We start from the raw sequence: 19,828 nt of genomic DNA, 5'->3' as shown, positions 1-19,828 counted from the left end.
ACTTTTGTCTCTTTTATATTAGGTTGCAGAAATTATCTCAGAGGTCCGTGAGCCCATTGTTTCAGTTGACACTCCTGTAGATGCAGCTGCAATAAGAAAGCAACAACTTAAGGTAAGTGAATTTTAGATAACTTACAATGGCTATTTAAATGTGTGTATTTTTACAGACAGCACACTTATATAAAAAGTGCTACTTACTAGCTGATTTAGATATTTTAGCATTAATTTTGCAGATAATAAAATCATTTACAATGTTGCCACTTATATTTTCTGTGTATTTAAGCTGGCTGAAATAAAAGTGAAACTTCTGGAAACAAAAGAGGCTTTGGAGGAATGTATTACTCTGCAGGATTTTAATCGTGCATTGGTATTAAAAGAGAAAATAACAGAGCTGGAATGCATCAAGAGTGATCTGATAAAAGAAGCAGAACAGCCTGAAATCAAAGAAATGCGTGTGGAGAAGGTTCTGCTTCCTTTCATTCTTCTCTCCCCTAAGTACTGGTTATGTCTTGATATCGGTGATATTTTGATCCACTTTGGTTTTCAACTAACTGTTGAACAAGCTTGTGCCTTATTTAAATTTCTTTGAAGATGTTAGCGGGCATATAATTGTTCTTCATGCAGTTGTCAGTGGTTTGCATTTACATTTCAAATGTAAATTATAATGTTCTCTATCAAATTCTTTACAATATAAATGTTGTTTTGTGCAGTTTATGGACTTTGAGGATATAATTCAACCTCTTAAAAAGGGGTTTTATCTTATCTAAGTGTTCTTAGCCTTAAGTGACAATTAATAACAGGTGAACCACTAATTCATGTAACCATAATTCTTTATCATTTTCAGTACTGTAGGTGAATATAGCGTTCTTTGAGAATATAGTGTGAAGAGAACATTTTACTTGCACAGAAAAGGCAAAAATGATCTTTTGTTTATTCTCTCATTTTTAATAAAAAAAAATATTTTTCTCCTCTTAAAGAATGATCCAGAAACACTACTGAAGTGTTTACTGATATGTTTCGAACTCCTCAAGCAGATGTCCTTTTCTAAAGGAATAGGCCCAACCATGAATGGGATCATTGAGTCGTTGGTAAGTGGCAATAAGGAGTGCAGTTTTAAAAGATAGAAAATAGAAAAACTGAAATGGAAAATGAAATGAAAAATAAAAACAATAAATATTGTAGAAAATTGCATTTTTGTAATGCACCTTCACCTTAAATTTCCTGTAATTGTCAATTTCTTGTTATATGAATATGGATGTCTCAATCTTCTCTATCAACATCTCAGTGTGAGGTGTGTGTGTGTGTGTGTGTGTGTGTGTGTGTGTGTGTGTGTGTGTGTGTGTGTGTGTGTGAGAGATGTATTCTAGTATTCCTTTGAACTAATTTAAAATCATTCTTGGTATTAATGCAGTTTTGGTTAGTTAAACATGTTGGTGCTTATTCTGATGCATGTAAACTTCATCTTCAATCAACTAAATTGCCAGCCAGAAGCACTTAAGCTACAGGAAAAGTTTAACACTATGGACCTTAACTACTGCATTTATTCTGTTCCTAGTGTCGTTGTCTTTTTTTATGGGAGTGTCATATCAGTAATGCTTTTACGCTTCTTAGTTACTTTTATCTATATGTATAGAATCAAAGCAGAGTCCCTCCCTCCCCCCCATAGCATTAATGTTACAGCTTCCAAGCCACTCCTATGCTGAAAGAAGCTGAGATGTGTTTCTGCAACCCTGTGTCAAGATGAGTGCTGAGATCCCTTGGGCTTCAACTTCCAAAGGGATTTATTACAACATTTTTACTGAAAAACCAATTACAATAAACTTCTGATAATATGGCACCTTTAGGACCCAGGGGGTGCCGGATTATCAGATATGCCGGACTATCGGAAGGGGGGACTATGAGGGGTCTGGCGTGGCATCCCCTCCACCCCACGCCAGACCCCTCATAGCCCCCCCCCTTCCGATAGTCCGGCTCTGCCCCAGGCATCCCCGATTCAGCCGCTGCTGGTCAGTTTCAGCAGCTGCTGAATCGGGGAAGCCGGGCGCAGAGCAGCTCCAATTGTCCAGCTGCCCAGAGCACTTCCGGATTCCCAATGATGCCGGACCATCAGGAGTGCCGGAGCATTGGATGCTGGACCAATGGAGTTTTACTGTATGTCTTGCTCCCATTTCAGGGAAGCCTGTAAATGCTCAACCAATGTAGTAGCTGACCTTAAGATGGCCAAAGCTGAGCACTCAGTTGATGTAGGCCCTTATGCTTATGTTGATGAGAGATACTATGTTCTTTTTTTCCTCATGTTATTAAAATTACTGAAGATTTATATAGAGTAAAATGATTCTGTGTTAAGGAAAATGTGGGAAGCAATTTCAGACTTACAGAATCTTTCTTGCAAGATCTGTTGCTCAACCCTAGTAGTTTCAATTACGGGATTTCATGTTGATCTCGAACTGTGGATTACCTGAAGTCTATTGATCTTCAGCCTTTACCTGTCATTCTGATCACAAAAACGATCAATCTGGAAGGAATAAATCGCATTGGACCAATAGTCATGCAACAGAAACTGGTGGTGTTTGGTAGCTGTTCTGTCCTTCCATCTGTCCAGAGTATTCTTTTACACAATGGTCTTTTTTTAGAGTTATGACCATTAAATATGGACAGTAAGTCAGTATAGTGAGCCATAGAATACTAGAACTGGAAGGGACTTTGAAAGAACATCAAGTCCAGACCCCTGCTCTCACAGCAGGATCAAGCACTGTCTGGATCATCCCTGATATATGTCTGTCCATGTAATTTCTCTAGTCTGGTGGGTTTTTATTGTCAAGGGTTGTCAAGCAGTTAGAAAGTTAATCATGATTAATCACACCATTAATCATGCTGTCAAACAATAAAAGAATATCATTTATTTACATATTTTAAGTGTTTTTTACATTTTAAAATATATTTATTTTAACTACAACACAGAATACAAAGTGTATAGTGCTAACTCTATACTTCTATTACAAATATTTGCACTGTAAAAATCGAGAGACTATTTTTCAGTTCACCTAATACAAGCACTATAGTGTAATCTCTTTATAGTGAAAGTTGAAATTCCAAATGTAGAATTATGTACAAAACCCATTGAATTAAAAAATAAAACAATGTAAGTCCCTAGAGCCTGCATGTCCACTCAGTCCTACTTCTTGTTCAGCTAATAGTTCAAACAAGCTTGTTTACATTTTGTAGGAGAAAATGTTGCCTGCTTCTTGTTAAAGTGTCACCTGAAAGTGAGAACAGATGTTCACATGGCATTTTTGTAGCTTATCTGAAGATATTTGTGCTAGATATGCTTAAGATTCATATGTTACTTCATTCTTCAGCCATCCTTCCAGAGGACATCTATCCATGCTCTTGATGGGGTCTGCTCGATAACAATCCAAAGCAGTATGGATTAGTGCCTGTTCATTTTCATCATTTGAGTCAAATGCCACCATCAGAATATTTATTTTCTTATGGGGGGAGGGGTCGGAGGTTGGGCTCTGTAGTTTCCACATCAAAATGTTGGCCTTTTAAGACTATGGACAGCATGTTCTATACCTTGTTCATCTTGAAGTACTATAGCTATCTTTGGAAATCTCACATTGGTACCTTGTTGGTGTTTTGTCAAACCTGCAGTGAAAGTGTTCTTAAAGAGAACATGTGCTGGGTCATCATCCAGGACTGCTATTTGAAATACATGTCAGGGGCCTGGACTTGACCTCTCAAGGTTCCTTCCAGTTCTAGGATTCTGTGATCCTGTTGTGGTTTCCCCACTTTTATAGAAGACATACAGTTCTCCCCCAAGTAGTTTAGTCACAAATTTAATTAATGCATTATATGTTTAACTAGCATCATCAGCATGGAAGCATGTTTTCTGGAATGGTGGCTGAAGCATGAAGGGGAATGTACGTACCTTGCAATACTGGCAACAAAAGTGCTATGGAAAGGTGTTCTTACTTAGGGTACATCTAGACTACATGCCTCTGTTGCCAGAGGCATGTAGATTAGGCTACCAGACATAGTAAAATGAAGTGTCGATTTAAATAATCGCCGCTTCATTTAAATTTACATGGCTGCTGCGCTGAGCTGACAAACAGCTGATCAGCTGTTTGTCGGCTCAGCGCAATAGTCTGGACGCGCGGTTGTCGACATCAAAGGTATTTGTCGACCACCCAGGTAAGCCTCCTGGGATGAGGTTTACCTGGGTGGTCGACAAATACCTTTGCTCAGCACGGCAGCCATGTAAATTTAAATGAAGCGGCGATTATTTAAATCGCCACTTCATTTTACTATGTCTGGTAGCCTAATCTACATGCCTCTGTCGCCAGAGGCATGTAGTCTAGACGTACCCTTATTTACAATATAGCCTCACAGTGAAAAGTATTCTCTCGTATAAATGTAAACAAATTTGGTAAGGCAATCTTAAGAATAACAAGAAGTAGGACTGAATGGAATTGTAGGCTCTAAAGTTTTACATTTTGTTTTTGAGTGCAGTTATGTAATAAAAAAATCCTTATTTGTAAATTGCACTCTCGCAATACAGATTACATGTATGAGGTGAACTGAAAAATACTGTTCATATTTATTGTTTTTTGCAGTGCAAATGTTTGTAGTAAATGCTTATATAGAGTACTATATATTTTGTATTCTGTGTTGTAACTGAAATTAATATATTGATGGAAAAACTTCCACAAACATTTAATAAATTTCAATTGGTACTTAAGAGGTCAATTCAAATTGCAATTAAAAAAAAAATCACAAAAATTAAATGTGATTGAGTTAAATGTTATGAGTTAAATGAAAATAATTGACAGCCTTAGTTTTTATTAAAGTTAGCAGTTTCTTGTTCAGTGTCTTCTGTGTACCCATAAGTGATTGCTCCCACTCTTTTGCACTGTTTGCAAACACAGGATTTCTTAATGTTTTATTGTGTGAAAGTTCAAGCCATTTTTCTAGGGTTGTTCATCCCGTTGTAATTATAATTACATGAGGTAGGCATCAAAAGTAAGGTAAATGAGTAGTCACTATGCTCTCCTATTCAGTCATTTGAGTTCCTTGTAGCAGGGCTGGTGTGTGCTTCTGTAACCCAAGCTGTAGAGTCTCCTACACTAAGCTCCAGAGGTCCCAGGTTCTGTTCTGCCTACAGGCGATTGCACTTGCAAGTGTATTTTGTGAGAGAGAGAGACCAGGTGATGTGTGTGATTATGTGGATTCACTTGATATTCTCTCGAGCCGCATGAGGAGCTTTGCTTAAAGCAGAGTGTCCCAACCTGTGGGTCAGGACCAAAATATGGGTCGCCATTAAATTTCTAAAGGGTCGCCAAGTGTCTCCCCAGGTTGCTCTGCCCCCTTCCTCTCTCCGTTTTTGAATTGCCTTGGGTCCCCAAGTCTTTCTGAATTGTCTCCATCTGGAAAAGGTTTGGAACCGCTGGCTTAAAGAAATGCGGCTCTTGCTAGTTCTGAGCCGCGCGTTTGGACTGCTCATGGCCGGCCACTCTGCACACGTGCCTAAGCGCATGATTACGATTGGCCATTCTGCTCATGCACCCCAATCCTTGGTGGGAGAAGCACATGGCGGCAGCTCCAGGATCCAGACCTCTGAGGGGTTGGAGGGGTAGTCTGGGAGTGCCTGGCTGAAGCACCTTAAACTCAAAGTCTTCAGGGCTGCAGAGTAAGACGGCCAACACAGATATCATATTTAAATTCCAGGGCGCGGTGAAGGGGGACATCAGCATGTACCTGGTTACACTGTGTTTTTTAAAGAAAATGCAAAGGCTATACTGTTTGCCAGGTTGAAGCAATTATTCTGAGATATGTGTCTCTCCCTTATGGTTTTTGAACCTGTCATATTTGCAGTCTAGAAAAGACCTGAATGTTTAGAACTATAAAAAAGCCATAACCTTCATAAAGTGTGTGTGTGTGTGTGTGTGTGTGTGTACGAACCATATTGTGCTAATGTACTTCTCAGTCCAGCTTAATTTTAAAAAACTCACAGGACATAATAGGTCAGTAGTGTTAAATTTAAAATACATGGTGGGGATGCTTTTTTGTGGGAGAATATTACTGTATTTTATAGGATTTTTTTTTTTTTAAATTTGATATTTGGTCCTTGTCAAGTTCTCTGAAGATCTATGGACTGGCTGTGAATTTAAGTGACTAGAGACTTTTTTTTATTGGTTTTTGTCCTAACTGTCCTGTAATGTTGGTTTTTATCACTACACTTCGTGAATTCTAACTATATGTCTAAGAATAAATATGAACTTATATGAGTCAATTGTTAAGCAATATTTCCCCTTCTAGTATAGACTCCATTTATCTAGGTTTAATCTCAAGTGGCTTTCTGAACACTTTGTCTTCAATTAGCAATGGAATAGTCTTACTTCTTGATTGACTCACTCATTGGGTACAAAAGTACATGTGAATAAGTTACACATAGGTCACTTAATATTTACTTTCTAATAACTTATTTTCCAACATGAGCTACAAGTATTTCTTGTCCCAATGTGTATATTTTAATCACAAAGAATCACATTTTTATTTTTAAGATACTTCCTGGAGTAACTAATATTCACCCAGCTGTACGAAATATGGCCGTTTTGTGTTTGGGTTGCTGTGCCCTGCAGAACAAAGACTTTGCCAGTCAACACCTTGCATTGTTGTTACAGGTAAAAACTTCTTAGCTAATCAACACAATTCTTATCTAGGGATGTGAAAGGTTAACAGGTAGGGGCTGGAGCAGCTCCCCACCCACTGTGGTGTGGACTGTTCTAGCCCCATAGGGCCCATCACAGGCAGGGGCTAGGTGTAAACTCCTCAAACTTTGGAACAGTATAAAAAAGCAACCCAAGTTTAAATATTAATCCAAATTTAGAATAAAATCTGATGTTGAACTATAAAAGAATATCTATTCAGCTCAAGCTATGCAATCAGCCTATTTCATGAAGTCCAAAACCGTGCAGCACTATTACAATTGTTTCAAGCAGGGATGTTGTCATGATCCTAATGGAAGACCTTATCCCATGGTTCTCAGGCTCTCTGGTTCAGGAGCATCTATGGTCCTGCCAAACCAGGGGTATTGCAGGACTAGAGAGTGCCGGATATTGGAGGTACAATCCGCATATGCATGTGGTTTATGTCCACCTCTGCCACATACACTTGACTTCCTCTGATAGTTCTAACACCTCTCTGTTTTCCTCACCTGTGAAATGGAGTCCTTCTTCAGTGTTAAGCTTCTCAGCAATTTCTAAACTCATAATATTTATGTCTTTGTCCTGTTAGTTCTATCTTGGGTATTATTTAGAAAAGAAAGGGGTCTTGATAGTTCTAGGTCTACTCAGTATTTTTTTTTCTAAACGCAAGTTGCATATGTCCACAGCATGGAAAATGCTTATAGTTGTGGCTCTTCTTTTGGCCAGTTGACTCTAGAGTAAAATGGACAACAGCAGATGAGTTTCTTAAACCACTATCACATTCTTGCGTATTTGCATTGTAGTAGCATCCAAAGGCCCTCATCAAAATAAATGATCATTGTATTAGGTAGGACAATATTGTCACTGACCCAGAGAACTTATGATACAATTTTCAAAAGCCTAAATCCCATTGACTTTCAATGAGACTTAGACTTTAAGTCACTCTAGAAAATGGAGCTTAAGGAGAAGTCACCTTTGAAAATGTCTTTCAGATTAGACTAATTTATGCAATTTGAATTTATTACTCTCCCCCCTGTCTTTATATCCCATTGTTTGCTACAGTCGTCTTGTGTCTTCTTTCAAAATAGACATTGAACTCTTTATTGAGTAGTGCTCAGCACAGTTTGGTCCTGGTTATGTTTTGGGCCTTTTGGAGTTAGCAAATTCCAAATGAGTTTGATTTTTATTATTACTTGCTTCCAAATTAGACATAATAAGGCAGTAAGAATACATGGGATAAGGTCTTCTATTAGGATTATGATTTCCCTGATAGAAACAACTATAAATCATGCAATGCTGGTTTGGACTTCATAAAGTAGGCCGATTGCATAGCTGGAGCTGAATGGATATTCTTTTATAGTTTACATCAGATTTTATTTTAAATTTGGATTCATATTTGAGCTTAGATTGCTTTTTCATACTGTTCTAAAGTTTGAGGAGTTTCCACCTAACTTTGGTGGATTGCTGTCTAATCTTTGGGTAAACTCAGTCACTGATTTAGGAATTAAATAATGTCAGTTTTTCATTTTAACACACCATAATTGAATGATGTACCACAGAACTTCCTCCCTTCCTAGGTTTTACAAATTGATGACATTAAGGTGAAGTTAAGTGCTTTAAAGGCAATCTTTGACCAGCTGATGATGTTTGGGATAGAAACATTCAAAACAAAAAGAGTCAGTGATTCTCACAGTGAAAAAATAGAGATTAGAAGCAGAGATTGTGAAGAAGAGGAGACTAAAATAAAAGATTTGGAAGACGAGACTGCCACTGTTCACAACCTTCTGCACCTCCTTTCTAGTTTCTTAGACAGTGAGGTAAGTCATTTATAAAATGCCATCAGTCTGCTCTTATACATCTTTTTTTTGTTTTTGTTTAAAAAATTGTATACGATTGTACGTAAGAGAGCTTTTCCCCCCTAAACCACTTGTATGTTTATATTCTTGGGTCGGATGACCAGTGTTCAGGAACTGCTTATAGATTTAAGCTTGTATGAAAATTACTGCTGAATGGAAGTCTGTAAATAGGGCTGCTGTTCTGCAGTGGTTTCTTTAGAAAACCCCATAACAATGGTGGAAATGTCAGACATTTCTTTATGGCCCAGAGTGCTTTATTTTCTCATTTAACATCATTTGGTATAGAACTTAAGGTGGTACAATTGGCATAGCTCTAGTATTATTAACTAGAACAAGTTATGATGTGATAACAAGGATAACAGTGTGAATACCAGGACAGATTTATTTAAAAGCTCCTTCGTTCCATTTTTAATCGGCTCGCTTTGCTTTGCAAGAGAAGGCAATTACTTTGCCTTTGGAGGAATTAAAACGGCTATTAAAACTGCTAAGTCTAGTTTTTGTGGAGTCGTATTCTGTTCCTGTTCTCTGCTACTCTTCCACATAACTCATGGCACTAAGTAGGCATCTCCCCCACGTTTTCAGTGGTATTGTTTCAGTTACAATTACATGCACTCCACACATGCAGGCATCCAAAAACATTATGTTGTGATGTTTTTAAAGAAAAAAATGCTTGTGTGCATGCCTTCTGATGGATTTTATTCCTCATTATTATTCTGTTATATCAAATTTTTGTTCTTCTACATGAAAATGATGGACTACAAGCATGTACAAATGAAGTTAAGGAAAAAAATAAAGATAGGACTGTGATTCACTGTAGAGAAATGTAAAATCATGGTAATTGGAACATGGATTTAAGCCTCAAAATTAACAATCAAGAGCTAGAGAGGGTAGATTGATTCAAATGTCTTAGAAGCACAATAAGCCAAGATGCTCTGAGGAAAAAAGAATAAGGATTGGCTAAGTGAATGCAGCCTGGTGTAAATTTTGGAATCTTGATACCATATCCTTATATACAAAACAAAGTGTCTACTCAGCTGTTATAGCCATAGTAACATATGGCAGTGAAATCTGGCAACTCAACATACGTTTAATCATAAGTGCTCGGTGGGGAGAACATTAGGAGTAAGTTATGAGGAAAGAAAAATGAAGGATGAGGTCAGAAAAAAAAAAAAGCAAGATCTCTATTGCAAATAATTTGTAAGAAGACATTCATGACTAGGGCATGTATTCTGAATGGATCATTACTGACTAATGATTATGGCTCTCTTGTTGGATTTTCTGGCTTCCACCTGAGAGAGGGGTAGACCTAAGATGACTTGGATGTGTACGACTATCTATGACATTGAAAAAATTAATTTGATATCGGAAGACTTGGGCCAAAAGGCAGCTGATAAGCAAGCATGGAGAATGTGGGTAGCCCAATGTGCTGAAAAGCATAGTATGGACTAAGGTCTACATTCTATATTAAATTTTCATTAAGCTACTTCTGGATTTTGGCTGCCTTGTATGATTGGTCTTTTCACCATGAAAACCTTCTTGTGTATATAGTCTTAGGATAAATATATTTGGACTTGTTTTCAAAACAGGCTGCTACTTTGGGTCTTCCTTCATGTAGGAAATAACTCGTACTTCTTGAAATTCTGCATAATTTTGATGAGGGCAAATGTGAAGGCTCATCAGTGATTTTGAACGAAATGAGAAATTGATGCAAACTACTAGTTTCTGAATGTTTGGCAACTTCCAAAGAAATATAACTAACTGCATCCCCAGCCTTGTTAAAACTGTCAGTCCTCCATGGCTTTTATATCTGTAAAAGAAAAATGAAATAGCAGGATTGTTTTAGCAAAGTTGTGTATTCTATAATCCATTTTTTTTCATTGGTGAGGAAAGAATATTCTTTTCATTCTCAACTGGGTTGGAAATAAATTGATAGCTATGATGGGTTTTTTTCCCAGTATGTTAACTTTAGGTTTCTTGATAGAGATTTGAGGCACCTGAACTCTGTTAGCATGGATTTGGGTATCATTCAATTAACATTTAGAGTAACTTTTGTTTGTAGTATGCTACTTTAAGAGTTTTACTGGCATTAAAGATGCAACTCTAAGCTTGAATTTAAATCTTCAGCGTAGTCATAGATATAAGATTGGTCTTTACTTTCCAATTAACTGATGTATGTCATTTAAAGGACTGCATTTTTCTCTAATCAAACCTTTCTTTACTTAAGTATTCTGAACTCAGGACAGAAGCTGCAGAGGGTCTGGCCAAGTTGATGTTCTCTGGGAGGTTAATTAGTGCCAAACTTCTTTCTCGTCTTGTTTTGTTGTGGTATAATCCAGTAACAGAAGAGGATACTCGACTTAGACATTGTCTGGGAGTTTTCTTCCCTTTATTTGCTTATGCAAATAGGTATGACAATTTAAAAACACTTTATGTTGAAAGCATGTATTTTTTTTTCCCTTTCTTTGCTACATTGTAATTTTTAGCTGGTTTTGTTCTTAAGATTTACACAACACAACTGATACAACAGCCTGAGAAAGTAAGGCCAGCTGTCAAACCTGAGTGTTTTTAAAATTAGACACCTAAATAAGTGGCCTAATTTTTCAGGTCTGAGAGCCAGGCTGTTCTAAGTGTTTGGCAGCTATGTAGAGCCGTGGTCACCAACAGGTCAATCGCGAGCTGCTGGTCGATCTCGAGGCCTCGACCAGTCACTCGCGAGGCGTCCTGTCCCCCCCCATTTTCTTCCCACCCCCCCAGAAGCCCCACTACTTACCTCAAGAGAAAACGGAGGTAGTGTGGGCTTCAGAAGTCCCGCAGCTTAGCGCCACTTCCGGCAATTCCAGAAGTGCGCTAACTGCTCTGCCAGCCCCCTGCACCGCACAGGAGGGGTGAGTCAGCCCTGCGGGAGGCACGCAGGGGGGTTGGCCCTGGGGCAGACGTTTGCGTGGGGCTTCCCTGCGCAGGGGGAGGGGGGGTCGGCCCCCCGGGGCAGACGCGCACACGGGGCTTCCCTGCAAAGGGGGTGCTGGCCCCGGGGCAGGCACACGCTCGTTTCCCGGGGGGGAGAATGCTGGGAGGGGGGAGATGCAGGGGACTCTCTGCCTCCACTGGCACCCTACTCACCAGTCCCCACTCCCGAGCCACAGAATGCTGTCCCCACTCCTCTGGCCCCAGCCACAGAATGCTGTCCCCACTCCTTTGGCCCCAGCCACAGAACTCTGTCCCCTCTGGCACCCTGTCCCCTGCTGCAGTACTCTGTCCCCACAAAATGTATAATTATAAATGCTTCATTTTAGATTTAAATAGCATGAATCAAAAACAGACCATTTATTTCATAACTATAAACACGTGATTTTAATTGTATGTATCGCATAATTTAAAAATAAACTGTTGATCGGAGTGTGTAAGTAAGGGCTGGGGATAGCAAGTAATGGACAGGAGGAGAATAGAGAGGGCGGGGCTTCAAGGAAGGGGCGGGGCGGTAGATCTTCGCCTGTTCTGAGATTTAAAAAGTGATCTTGGGTGTAAAAAGGTTGGAGACCACTGATGTAGAGGAAACTGTTAGTCTCCTGTCTAAAAAATTAAATTAGCAGATGTAGGGTTTTCAATGCAAGGAAGTACATTAGCATTGCGCTCCTATGGGTGAACCTTCTCTAAATGTCACAATAACACAGTATACTAATAAATATATTAAAAGTAGTATTGCCTTTTGAAGCCATAACACAGTATACTGTGGTGACTCTAGAAGGCAAAATATTGTCCTTGACTTGGTAAGTTATGCAATAAGTATGCTAATGTACTTCCTTTTGAAGCCACTCCTCCTTCCTGCATTTGGAGAGCTTCAAACTGGATTCTTGAGGGACTAACAAAGAAAGGACTGTTGGATAAATACAGTAGAGTCCCAATTATCTGACCTAAATGGGACCGACATGTGGTCGGATTACCGAATATGTCGGATAATAGGGACTCTACTGTAGTCTGGCCCCATCCCTGCCTGCCCCTTCCCTCCCTGCAGCTCCCTGGCGCTCGGCCTTGCTTGCTGCCCCGTAGCTCTCCTGGAGCCGCTGATGCCTGCAGCTCCCGCGGATGAAGCGGTGCCAGAAGGAGCGGCTTCAGCAGCTCCAAGAGAGCAACAGGGCAGTGAGCAGGGCCATTCTCCCTGTCCGCGCCCTGGAGCTGCTGATGCCTGCAGCTCCCGGGGATGAAGTGGTGCCGGCAGGAGCGGCTCCAGGGCACGGGGCAGGAGAAGGTCCCCGCTCGCTGCCCCGTTGCTCTCTTGGAGCCACTGATGCCACTCCTGCTGGCGCCACTTTGTCCCCGGAGCTGCAGGCATCAGCAGCTCCAGGAGAGTGACGGGGCAGCAAGTGGGGCCGTTCTCCCGGCCCACGCTTTATCCGACCCTGCAGCTCCCGGGGACCAAGTGGCGGCGGGAGAAGCGGCATCAGCGGCTCCAGGAGAGTGACGGGGCAGCGAGTGAGGCCATTCTCCTACCCGGTGCCCTGGAGCCACTGATGCTGCAGCGCTGCTTTGTCCCCGGGAGCTGCAGGGTCGGATAAAGCCCAGTGTCGGATTACCGAATGTTGGATAATCCAGACTCTACTGTAACTTGGTCTTAAAGCAGCTCAGGGCCTTCTTTCTGATCCAGCAAACAAACAGGACCTCTGGTCTACAGTGGGCCCCAATCTTTAGTTTTGGTTTGGAAAGCCTTGGCCTTCTGAGGCCCCTCAAAACAATATGCTATTTCTGGGTTGAGGCTATAATGAATTTGTGATGACATTTTTGTATTGTATTAGTATTATTTGACTCATTTCATACAGGACTAATCAGGAATGTTTTGAGGAAGCTTACCTTCCAACTCTGCGAACGCTGTTTAATGCTCCTGCATCTTCACCTTTGGCTGAAGTAGATATTGCTAATGTTTCTGAACTGTTAGTGGACCTGACAAGACCAAGTGGATTGAATCCTCAAGCCAAAAAGTCACAGGATTACCAAGTATGTAGATTATGGCAGACGGGATTCTACTTTGATGTTCATAGCTAGAGATTGTGTCCCAATAACCCAGCCGCTTCTAGCATTCTGAAGATTTCTCCCTGTTCCTTTGAGGTTCCTGCATAAGATTCGCAATGACCTCTCACTACCTTTTTTTTTTTTTTTTTTTTCCCCCCCCTCACGTGGTTAAAGCGTACATAATTTACCAATAGCAGCTGTTTGCTTCCTTCTATACATGTGCATGTATGTGCACGTGCGTGCTTAAAATGTGGATTTTTGATAAATTACCTTTTTGGCATTTAACATAGCCGACTGGTTTCTTACATCAGACACATTTCATTGTCATCTTATGTGTAACTAGCTTTCAGCTAATTTTAAGAATATCCTTATGATTTTTCCAGGATTTGACAGTTCATGATAGCTTATCTATGAAAATTTGCAATGAGATCTTGATGGATCCAACTGCACCAGATGTTCGTATTTATGCAAAAGCTTTGACTTCATTAGAACTCAGTAAAGATTTCATAAAAGATCTTCTGGTTATACTTGAAGAGATTCTTGAGGTAGGTAGTGTATATAAACAGTAACATTGCTCTTTGTACCTTTTTAATAGCTAAAAATTGTAGTATCCTAGTGGTACTCCACTGTTTATCTGTTAGTTATTTAACAAAGAATCTGTGTTAATACTAATTAGGGTGGAATTATTTTAGTTTTAATCAGGATAGTTATATTTTAAACAAATCTAATTAAAATTGAGTTAATCTATGGGTTGAGATCACTGTACGCTGATATTGAAGCATACTGAATTACTTCAACCAGTGAAATAAATTGAAGCAACATGTCATGTTTTTCATGTGTCCTCAGAGTAAGGCTCACAATAGATATGCTGCATTATATTTTATCACATTTTAGTAATATTGAAGGATAGTCCTTTACAACTCAGATTATCGAATAGCTACTGCTGTTACCTAAATCTCAATATTTGCAGCTGAATGCAGAGTTGGAGCCTACCTTTGTTCACTCCTTCCACAGTTAAATGCTTACTTGCATGCTTAACTTAGTATTAGGTCTTTTATTCAGAGGGGAAAGAATGTGGTCTGAATTGAGATGGTGAGGTTTTGGAAGTCTGCTACAGATGGCTAACAGAATAGCAGAGAAAACTCACATCAACCATGGACTGATTGGGTGGGATGAGAGAAGAATCTAGTGCTATGTATGTAGAAGAGTCGAGAGGGACACATGGACGAGAAGTTCCATACCTGAATTTGGCAAAGGTGGCAATTTTGAAGTGTTCTGAAGCAAATGTGCAGCCTATGGACTTTATTAAGGATGTTTCTGAGGTCTGCATGTGAAAGAGTAGAGGGCAATAACTTCTGCATGGGCTGCACTCTGCTTTTTATCTAATTCTTCTCTATTGATTTCAAGCTAGTTGTAGTGATCATAGTGGTCTTAATTCTAAGATGAACCATTTAAACATAGTTTGATAAGAGTAGTAAGAAAAGACATTCTTTCATGTTTGGCATAGCATAAAAATTAGCTAAGCTCATTTGCTAAATCCTCTTACTCTGTTGAAACAGTGCCTTTCAAGCACTATACCAAGCAATGAGAACTAATTTGCCTTCTTTCAGTGGCCCTTGGACTAAGGATGTTAAGGACTAGTCAACTATCTGATAAGCAAATGCTTATCTGATAGTCAAGTCGACTAGTCGATTTCCTTCCCCCTCTTCCCCTCTGTTGCTGCCTCCATCAGAGGCAGTGCGGGGGGGAAAGGGGGTACTTCAAAGCAGCAGTGCCCCACGGAGAGCCTGTACCCGGGCTCCATGTGGTGCTGCCTCTTTGAAATGCTGGGGCTCTTATACATTTCAAAGGAAGACTACGGAACTCCATTGACTAGTCGAGTAGTTGATGGAATTTCCATCGACTAGTAAAGTAATAGTTAACATCCCTACCTTGGACTAATGCATTATAACCTCTGTATGTTGGGGTGGAAAGGCCCTTCTTAAAGGATGTAGACTTAGGCCATGTCTATACTTACTGTGCCAGAGATCTTCTGGCATTAGATTTAGTGGGCCTATTAAGGATTCACTAAAGGAAATGCTGAGGGTGCCCCAGTTGGCACTGGTATGCCTCGATTCGCGAGGAGTAAGGAAAGCCGGTGGGAGCATTTGCTCCGGTCAGCGTCCTGCTTTGGAGATGGTACCAAGCTCACCTTAAGGTACGTTGACTCCTGCTATGTTGTTTAGAAAGCTGGAGTTGCGTACCTTAAGCTGACCTTCTGGGTCTAGTATAGATGTGACTTAACTAGCTGCCTTCCAGGTAAGGGGTTTGAGGCCAGGGCTTAGGTGATGTCTGAGCATACAGGCGACCTAAATCAGAAAGTCTTTCTAGAAGACCATGATCAGGGAATGGTGGGGAAGGAGCTCTCTGTGGCAGAAACCTTTTGAGGAAGAGGCTTTAGGATGGGCCAGGTATTAGTTTGAGTTTTGACTGTTTTATATTTTGAAAAATAAACCCATCCCGGAAGAAAGGGGTTTCTGTTCTCTTTTTCCCTCCACCCTCCATTCTCCCCTCCTGTTGCCTAAATAATTCACCTTGTGAGTTAGTATCCATAATTTAGTGTGTGGTTTGTCTCTGTATAAAATATGGTAATGAGGGGTGCATGATCCTCAGTTGTAGAAATACCAACCTTTCCTGGATAATCCCATGTTAGAAGATGTTTTGAAAGTAAAGTTGCAGAATTAGCAAAATTTAATATGAAACATTTCTACCACAGGAAGTGAAAGATAGGTTGTGTCAAAGAATGATTGAGAAACTCAAGATAAATTTAAGCAAAGGAAATGATATACACAAAGATCACTCTGAAGTAGAACAGGAAACTGGCACCATGATATCTGAGCAAGTTAATCCAAATGAGGAAGGTAATGTATTGAAAGTGCGGCTAACAGGAGGATAAATGAGTCCCTTTGTAAGGGTGGAGTTTGAGGGGGAGTTATTAATCAATTTCCTATCTAAATAGCTAAACATTTGTCTTACTTTCTGCTGAATTCTTAGTGACTGACTTCAGGTCCTTAAATCCATCATTTTAAGAGTTCTAAGCTCCAGCAGTCCTAGCTAAGTAGGACTGGTAGACTAAAATAAATGTAATTCAGGGATGCATCACAAAATATGTATAACAAACTAACACTTTCAACTGTTCATCTCTGCATATTCATTGTAGGAGGATCTGGTAGCGATTCCTTTGTGTTTAGATGGTACACTCTCCCTCCTCTTTCCCTCCCAGCTGTGAGATAATTCCCTGTGCTTACTACTGGTTTGGTCTTTCCAGTGTGTAAGTCCCACAAAGAGAAGTGGAAGTTCTGCATTTCAGTACATATTTTCTTGCATCCTGTAAAGCAGTGCTTCTCAAATTGTGCGGTGTACCCCTCTTGAAAAGTGCAGAGGAATGTGTAGATGGCTGTGGGGCCCACTGGAAGGGAATGCTATACCTCACAACTAATGTTCCCTGTAATTTGTGTATCCGTGTGCAGAATGAATTTTATTTGCACTGAGGCATGTGCACCCCCAGTAAAAACACATGCTGCAGGCGCTATGGACTCTCTGCTAATCAGCTGGGCTGCATTTGAATTTCTCCAGCATGGCTGACCAAGCGCTCAGGTCACAGGGAACACTGTCCCCAACCCATCTTTGTTCCTCAGTCTGGCTCCGACTCCAGCTGCAGCTTCTTTCCTCTCCCAGATCAACTCTATGTCTAGTCCCAGCTCTGCCTTCAGTACAGGTTCTGCTACTGAGGAATCTTGGCTGTGTGGTAGCTGGGAGGTGTGTAGGGTCACAGACCCATTCTGTTACAGATAAGGAGGGACGCAACTGGACGCATTACTGCTGTAAAGAAAACCACACTTCACAATGATTGTTAATGTTTGCTTCCATTTTTTTCTCAATTAAAAATGACTAAAGTCTTTAAGAATGGCAGTAGAGATTTGTGTAGTTTATTTTTGGCATTGGTATCTAAAGATCATTTCTTATGATTGTCCTGATAACATTGTTCTGTTACACAGAAAAAAATAAAGAAGCTGATCAAACTCCTGTTAATGAACAGAAAGATAAAACCACTACAAAGCTGAAATCAACAAGAAATAAAGCTAATAGAGGTATGAGCTGACTTAATTTTTTTGTAGCTTAACATTTACTACTAGTATTTTTAAAATCTATGTACAGTAGACTTCTGATAATCTGGCACCTTTGGAACCTAGGTGGATCCGGATTATCGGATATGCCGGAGTATTGGGAAGTACTCCGGTGGGGGGCTGTAACGGGTCTGCTGGGACCCGCACTGTGTCCGGGGGGGTTGCCGGGGAACGGCGCGGCGATGGGTGAACCCTCCGCCATTTTGCAGGAAGGTGGGTGAAGATCCACACCGCTGCAAGAGTTTCTGGGAGGGGAAAGGGCTCCCCACCAACCTGACAGCACCCCAGCTGCTCTGCTCCGCTGCTTCCAAGTCCGCGGCTGCTGAAACTGACGAGTGGTGGACAAGTGGCGGAGCAGAGCAGCTGGGGTGCTGCCGGGTTGTTCCCGCAGCGCTGCTCCTCACCCCGCTGCTCAGCGATAACTACTGCAGTCTGAGGGGTGGGGAGCCCGCTCCCCTCCTGGAAACTCGCACGGTGGCTCGGGGCTTCCCCCGCCTTCCTGCAAAATGGCGGAGGGTTTGCCCCTCGTCGCGCCGTTCCCCACCAACAGCTCCAATTGTCCTTTTGTCCGGAGCACTTCTGGGTTCCAGTTGGTGCCGGACTATTGGGAGTGCCGGATCACTGGATGCCGGACAATTGGAGTTTTACTGTATGTCCCATAGATATTGAAACAAAAATGTCCTTGTCGTAGCATAACTTGCGTTAAAGCCAATTAGTGATAAGAACTGTTTCATAAATAAAACCTCATCTCTGATGGAGTTTGTTTTTAAAAATAATATAACAGCCTTGACTTAACAGTCATTTTCAGATAATCTGCTTTTGGACTACCAAACCATACTGCTGATGTTACCACTTTTTTTTAATATGGTAGCTGCCAGTAGGAGATTGCCCATTTTAATAAAAACATTTTAAATTTAAATCCAATTTGTAAGTTATTCATAAGATAGATCATAGGATACACTGTGGGTTTTCAGAATACTTTGTTGCACAAAATAGATACTGCTCTTTTAGGTAAAAAAGATTTTACTTATGTGATTACTTTTATACAGAGTAAAGCAGTGTCAAGATATCTGTAAAAAGTTGTGACTGTGGTTTGTGACAGGAAACTTTTACTTGTACTTGATATTCTGTGTGTGTTTAATGTTATTGCCAAATATACATTGCATTATTTATTACTGAGAGATGTACTATCATTGGATTCCTGACTTAAAATCTTGGAACGATTAAGTAGGTGTTTAAAAAGTTGGTGTAGAGAAGAAAATGTTAGTTGGTTATACTTCTTACCTGTTGAAAGAGGTAAAACGTTAATCCATCTTCCTATGGCCCATTTGAGCAATATAAGGAGAGGAGAAAGTGTATGTGATTTAAAGCAAGACACAAAAGCTGAACTGTGATCTTAGAAATAATAGTGTTTTTCTCAGAAAGCCAAAATAAAATTGCCACAACCTCCTCAATCTCTAGTACCATGCCACTGTTACAAAGATATTAACTTACCCCACTTGTTCAGTCTAAGTACTTGGTATTGAGATGAGACAGTTCCATCATTTTGGTTTTGAGTTGCCAATGTGAAATTGGCTTCCTAATTATTTTTATTATAGTCTTAAAAAATAGGGCATTTTAAGTGGCTGATGTTTGTGCATCTTCATGGTTTATTAGTCTTCAGTAGTCAGGGCCCAGTGTTCTATGTCATTGGTTCTTGGACAAGGAAATACATAACTCAGATGGTCTGTAGAGGTCTTCCAACGGGTACATCAACTGTATATATTTGCCTGTTTGCACAACAGGCTACATAAAAGCTCCAGTGGAATAAGGATAAATTAAATTTTCATACAGTGACTTGTTTATACTGCTCTGTGTACTATACACTGGAATGTAAACATGTATAATATTTATATTCTAGTTTTTCAGTAATAGCATGCTGTGAAATTTTTGTATATTCACGTCTGATTGTTATAAGCAAGTAGTTTTTAGGTGAGGTGTAACTCAGAGGTACATAAGACAAATCGGACTTCTGAAAAGCATAATAAGTCTGGAAAGGTTGAGTCGTTGGTGTAAGGAACTCCCCATGTGTGGTGAGGGAATTTTTTTTCGGGAA

General features: G+C 40.3%; 1 protein-coding gene across 4 annotated transcripts in view; it reads left to right on the top strand.

Moving 5' to 3' along the window:
* The window catches only part of NCAPG (non-SMC condensin I complex subunit G), a 41,957-nt gene that overhangs the window by 19,861 nt on the left and 2,268 nt on the right, over nt 1-19,828 (top strand). For all 4 annotated transcript variants that reach the window (XM_025178392.2, XM_025178393.2, XM_006136992.4 and 1 more), the window contains 10 exons: nt 23-112; nt 284-463; nt 978-1,088; nt 6,564-6,683; nt 8,285-8,524; nt 10,788-10,969; nt 13,378-13,552; nt 13,951-14,112; nt 16,323-16,467; nt 17,605-17,697. In XM_025178392.2, coding sequence (XP_025034177.1) covers nt 23-112; nt 284-463; nt 978-1,088; nt 6,564-6,683; nt 8,285-8,524; nt 10,788-10,969; nt 13,378-13,552; nt 13,951-14,112; nt 16,323-16,467; nt 17,605-17,697 — 1,498 coding nt within the window. The remainder of the gene's footprint in view (nt 1-22; nt 113-283; nt 464-977; nt 1,089-6,563; nt 6,684-8,284; nt 8,525-10,787; nt 10,970-13,377; nt 13,553-13,950; nt 14,113-16,322; nt 16,468-17,604; nt 17,698-19,828) is intronic.

This window comes from Pelodiscus sinensis, chromosome 5, assembly GCF_049634645.1.
Source record: "Pelodiscus sinensis isolate JC-2024 chromosome 5, ASM4963464v1, whole genome shotgun sequence".
In the NCBI taxonomy this organism is placed as follows: domain Eukaryota; kingdom Metazoa; phylum Chordata; order Testudines; family Trionychidae; genus Pelodiscus; species Pelodiscus sinensis.
Note: the sequence above shows the minus strand (reverse complement) of the source record. Positions and strands in the feature narration are given on the sequence as shown.